Genomic DNA, 5,940 nt, shown 5'->3' with positions numbered 1-5,940 from the left:
TTGTTCACTGATTTGGCTGGGTGGTGGTAGGAGCAGCTGAGAAAGCTGAGCTAAGAAGCTCTGAGGAAGAAAGGAGGAAGGAGAATTAGCATAAAAGGAAAAAGCTAGGCGTGGGCAAGATAACTTTTTGCAGAAGTGGAAGGCAGTAGGGTAATTAAGTAGATTTGAAAGCACAGAGGGGTTGTGTAGGACCAAGACAGAATGTTGGGGGCCAGTTGTGGGCAGGGCATTGAATGCTCTGCTAAGGAATGGGAGCTCTAGTCTGTTAGGATAATAATACGGAGCTTCGGACAAAAATTCTGCAGCAGTGTGCAGAATAGGAGTCAGCAACAGTAATTTTAGGAGTGTCTGGAAGTCATATGGGTGAGATAAGAGGAGCCTAGGTTTAGGTGGAGGAAGAGCATGGCCAACTCATTCTGAATGAAGCAAAAACGAGCTCCTGCCCTAAGGCTTGGACCTTAGAATCTCCGTCTTCTTCAGAGTATTTTGAGTGTACGAAGTGCAGAGTATATCGGCTCCACAGAGAGAATTTGGACACTTGCCACGGTATCAGACACCAAGACAACGCAAGCCCACCATGAAAAGATTTAATGCAGTTTTTTCTTGGAAAAGGTGTACCCCAGGGAGGATGTGTTAGATTTCTTCAAGGGTCTTTACAAGGCAACGATTGTCTGTAGGTGAGAAAAACTGCCAAGTTAAGGCAAAGAGGGAGAAAGCAGGCCTGCTTCCAAAGAGTTCTTTCACGATGCTCAAACATTTCATTTTTTTAGGTCAAAAATGCCTTAGCAGGTTTAGCACAGCAATGTAGGTGCCAAACTCATCGCACTAAATTGCAGGCGGGAGCAACAAGGACGCCTGCCTCCTTTCTGCCTGCTTTTTGCAATAGTCCGATTTGAGAAGGGGACCCACGCCACATCCTTTTTACCCCGCAATGGGTTAAGACTGTCAACAGGCAGGCCACCTCGCAGCGTCCGCGGAGTTGCAGGCCCGCCCCCGCCAGGGTGTGGCGCTGTCCCCCAGGCGCGGGGCGGGGGAGGAGGGGCGCGCGGCGGCCGGGCGGGGCGAGCGGAGGCGAGTGGAGGACGCGTAGACGCGCCGCGGTCCCCGCCTGCCGCTGCCCCGCCGCAGTCGCCGCTCCAGTCTATCCGGCACTAGGAACAGCCCCGGGCGGCGAGACGGTCCCCGCCATGTCTGCGGCCATGAGGGAGAGGTTCGACCGGTTCCTGCACGAGAAGAACTGCATGACTGACCTTCTGGCCAAGCTCGAGGCCAAAACCGGCGTGAACAGGAGCTTCATCGCTCTTGGTGGGTGGCCGGGGGTCGCCGCCGCTGGTAGGGCCACGGGATCCGCCGCTGCCCCAGCTGCTGGGGAAGGAAGCAGGGAGAGGACTCGGGAAAGGTGGAGTCGGAGACAGACGGGACAAGCAGCATCCTCAGGGATCAGGCTGGCCTCCCGGGAAGCGTGGGCATCGGAGGACCCCGCCGGGGCTGCCCAGGCTGAGGGTCGCGGGGCTGGAGGGCAGCTGCGGCGCCGGGCGCTGGCAGCTGGAAGGGCCAGCGCTGACGTGTCTGCCCCGCGGCCCGGCGCCCTATTCCTGCTGTCCTGCGCGGTGGGCGCGTTGACGGAGGTACCCGGTCCTACCCGACCCTCCGTGGAGCTCCGCCCGGGGAGGGCGCCCCTCGGGTGGGCGGGGGCTGCTGCTGCAGCGTGTGCGGGAGTCCGGGCCTCTCGGGACGCTCCCCGCTGAACGTAGCTTCCCAGGCTGGAGCGCTGCCCAGCAGGCCCTGCGAGAGGGCGGAAGGGGGTGCCCCGGACCGTCCCGGGCGCCGGGGGTTGCTACGCAAAGCGCCGGGGCCCCCTGCGGGAGGTAGGAGAGGCACAATGGTGGGGCTGCCTGGTATCCCCAGACTTCAAGGCATAGCCCCGCGGACGCGCAGGCCCAGCTTTCGTGTGGTTTGTTTTTCTCGCTCCTTTAATCGAGTCGAGAGGAAAACTCCTACAACAGGCCCAGCCTCGCGGTGTGGGCGGCGGCTGTCCCGCGTGAACGGCTCTCATGCTGCCCGACCCACTTCTCTCCTTGTGGTCTCCAGGTGTCATCGGACTGGTGGCCTTGTACCTGGTGTTCGGTTATGGAGCCTCTCTCCTCTGCAACCTGATAGGATTTGGCTACCCAGCCTACATCTCGTAAGTGACACACCCTGCAGCCGTCCCCTTCCCTTCCTCCATTCCCCCCCGCAGGGCTGCTGCAGTAGACTGCACATCCGCATTTCCCGGGAGAAAAGTGAAAGCTCGGCGGGGAGGGATGGGGTTGGACATAAGGGGTGGGGATAGTATTCACCATTTTGGAACCTTAACTTAATCCCTATCTCTTGACGATTAGCCCAGAGGTATTTTCATTAGATTATCCTGGTGACCAGTGTCCCCTCTCTTTGGCACACTAACAGGAAAGCGCTACCACTCTGTCGTCCTGCCTTTACTGGTGGGAGGATCTCAGAAGGTAGAGGGAGCTGAGCACTTTTGTCTAGTAATTATTTTAATGGGTATTTCACCATATATTTATGCACCTAGAGAGTAAAACCCTATCAATTAGGTCTTCCTTAATTCATAATTATGTTAATTGAGACAGTAGGGAGAATTTTGTCTTTTTCTTTTATTTTGAAAAAGCCACATGTTACAGACAAACTTGGGAAATGCTTACCCTAGTGTAAAAACAAAAACCTTTAAAAATGCTCCATGATATAGCTCCTTGGTTATATAAGTGAGTCATTTATATAATTGAGCTACTTAAAAAATGAATTTTTACCATTAGGATCTGAATTTATTACCAAAGTTGTTTTTATTCTACAATGTGTTTATTTTTTTTAATTCTACGATTTTATTTTTCCATTCGTTCAAGTAGGAATTATTCCTCTCCAGAAATGAATTTTGTTTTGCTCTACAGTTCTTCCCAAGAAAGCCAGTGGTTTTTACCTTCATTCAGTTGGTCTCTGCTACTTTCTTCAACCATAGGGATAAAAATAAAGGAAGAAAAAATTTTCAACTAGGAGGCTAAGACACAGATAACACATTATTACAGCTTGTATCTGTCACTAGTTAGGCTAGAATTTAGTCTATGACTATAAGGGAAGAAACATGTTTTAGAAGTTAGTTCTGATTTGAGCAATTAAATTGCAGTTACCTAGTAGTTGTTACTGTGTTAGTCCGGTACAGACACTTAGTCATACTCCAGAAAGTCTAGCTACATATAGCCCTGAGGCCTACCCCGGGCTCTGCTTTTTGGAGGAGACTCAAGGAAAAACGGGATTGTGTGCACAGAATAAAGCATACAGACCCCCGTGAGCAAATATTCAGGCGGTCGGTGTTACATTAGTCTAATCAAGTCTGTTCATTGCGTAACCAATATGATTGTATAATTGTCCAAAAGAAAGAAAAAGTGTTTGAAAATGGTGGTCTTTAGTAGCATCAAAATCCATGTTGCTTAAAGTGTGACCTGTGAACATTGTCTTAGTCTGCTTGGGCTGCTATAACAAAATACCTTAGACTGGATAATTTATAAACAATAGAAATGTATTGCTCACAGTTCTGGAGGCTGGGAAATCCAGGACCAAGGCACCAGCAGATTTGGTGTCCGGTGAGGGCTTGCTCCCTGCTTCAAAGATGGCATCTTCTCACTGCTTCCTCACATGGTGGAAGGGTCAACTGGCTCCCTCAAGCCTCTTTTATAAGGACACTAATACCATTCATGAGGGCAGAGCTCTCATGCCTTTTTCTTTTCTTTTGAGACAGAGTCTCGCTCTATATTGCCCAGGCTGGAGTGCAGTGTCGTAATCTCAGTTCACTGCAACCCCCATCCCCGGCCGCCCACACCCCGCCAAATTCAAGCAATTCTCCTGCCTCAGCCTCCCTAGTAGCTGGGATTACAGGCATGTGCTACCATGCCTGGGTAATTTTAGTATTTTTAGTAGAGATGCAGTTTTGCCATGTTAGCCGGGCTGATCTTGAACTCCTGACCTCAGGTGATCCACCTGTCTCAGCCTCCCAAAGTACTGGGATTACAGGCGTGAGCTACCACACCTGGCCAAGCCCTCATGTCTTAATTGCCTCCTAAAGGCACCACTATTTAATACTAATACATTGGGTATTAGGTCCCAACATATGGATGTTGGGGGAACACAACATTCAGACCATAGCAGTCACCTTCATTTTAACTACTCTCCATACCTCTTGTAACTCTTATGCTCCCTAGCCAGAGTTATTTTTTAAAATATTCATCTATTTAGCAAAAATCAAATGCCAGTCACATGTGTGGCACTGTGGTAGCACTTTAGATATGGCAAGAAATAAGGTAGTCATACTCTCTGTCCTTGTTGAATGAGCAGTCTACCCAGGCAAGAAATAGGCAAAGTAGTGACCGTGTGGTAAGCCCTCTAAAGTAAATAAACAGTTCTGGTAGAGAAGACCTGAGGAATGAGAAGGGGCCAGCCAAGAGCAGAGCCAGGGAGAGGGAGAAGAGTGTGTCAGGCCCTGAGGCAGCACACAGCTTAGCTCTGTGTGAGCAAAGAGTGGTGGGGGAGGCACCAGAGAGGTGCAGGTGCCAGCAGGTAGGGTCAGTGGTGGAAGTGTGCATTTCATTCCAGATGGTGGTAGGGAGTTCGCATTTTTTGATTGCCTTGGATGGGTTTTAAATAGGGGGTGACATGCTACGATTTATATTTTAAGGTCACTTTGGCTGCTGTGACCTCTGTAAGGAGTTCGCGATCTTGCCAAACTATTGCCAGTAATTTATTTCCTTCCTTTCTTACCTTTCAGCTTTTCTCTTGCTGTTTCCTCTCCTTGGGCCATCACAGGAAGGGGAGTAGTGTCAGTATTGGGTCAAGAGACTGCAGGATGCAAAGATGAAATTGGGAAAAGCTCACTTGGCTTCCTAGCTTTTCTCCCTTTGGACTCCCTTTGGAAGTCTGTGAGTGAAGCTCAGGTGCACCTGGCTCCTGGTCAGGGTCTGCTGCACGTCGGAGCATGTAGATGGTTGAAGACTTGCCCAGTGCTCACTGGGGAGCAACCAGTACCTTATTGTATACCCCTCTTCCTACTGGTTCTTTCCGTGTGCATAATTTCCCTTTGAGCTCTTTGAGAACGGGGTCTTTCATCTCTGACTTCTAGTTTCTAGAATTTTTGGCCGTCTTATATAGGCAATTCGGAATCTAATTCCAGCCTTCCTTTCATCAAGAACTGTTGACATAATTACCTTAATCTCCTTACTTCCCTCTTTTACTGATAACAGGAGGCAGACTACTGGAAATGTTTATTATAAAGATAGACCTCCCCCCATTGCTAAGATATAATTTAGATACTTATAAATTGTACACTTTTAAAGTATGCAGTTCAGTGGCTAGTATGTTCAGAGTTGTGTAACCATCACCACTGTCTAATTCCAAAACATTTTTATCACCCCAAAGGGAAACCATCACCAATCACTCCCTATTCCTCCTACCCAGCCCCTGGAAACCACTAATCTGCATTCTGTTTCTATGAGTTTGCCTATTCTGAGCATTTCATGTAGACGGAATCATACAATATATGGCCTTTAATGTCTGGTGCAGCCCTGCTTCTAATGGGATTGCACAAATAAGAGTCCTCTGGAGGGTGTATGCTGTGCTGCACCCTCATATGTGAGTAAGTCCTCCTGGTGCAGTCCCTCCAGGGTGGGCGCTAGTGAGCCAGGGCCCTAGTCCTGTACTTGCTCCTTTGTACAAATGGAATTGTGAGGCAAACTCAGACTTTATCTTCTATTTAAGGAAAGGGGAAGGTTTGCTTTCTGTCCTACCCAGTAACTTTTTTGTTTAAAATTCTATAAAAATGTCTATTACTTTTCCTCTTTTTATTTCATATTTTCCTTAAGACTCGGGCTGCCACCTTCCTGGGACTATCAGAGTTGGGCC

The 5,940-nt window shown here is 49.2% G+C and overlaps 1 protein-coding gene across 1 annotated transcript in view; it reads left to right on the top strand.

Moving 5' to 3' along the window:
• The first annotated feature begins 1,035 nt into the window (after nucleotides 1-1,035).
• Nucleotides 1,036-5,940, top strand: part of REEP5 (receptor accessory protein 5) — a 44,061-nt gene continuing 39,156 nt past the window's right edge. The window contains exons 1-2 of the mRNA XM_034960339.3: nucleotides 1,036-1,305; nucleotides 2,092-2,185. Coding sequence (XP_034816230.1) covers nucleotides 1,188-1,305; nucleotides 2,092-2,185 — 212 coding nt within the window. The 5' untranslated portion in view covers nucleotides 1,036-1,187. The remainder of the gene's footprint in view (nucleotides 1,306-2,091; nucleotides 2,186-5,940) is intronic.

Source organism: Pan paniscus, chromosome 4 (genome assembly GCF_029289425.2).
Source record: "Pan paniscus chromosome 4, NHGRI_mPanPan1-v2.0_pri, whole genome shotgun sequence".
NCBI classification, from domain to species: domain Eukaryota; kingdom Metazoa; phylum Chordata; class Mammalia; order Primates; family Hominidae; genus Pan; species Pan paniscus.
The sequence above is the reverse complement of the archived record's forward strand: the minus strand, read 5'-3'. Positions and strand labels throughout refer to the sequence as shown.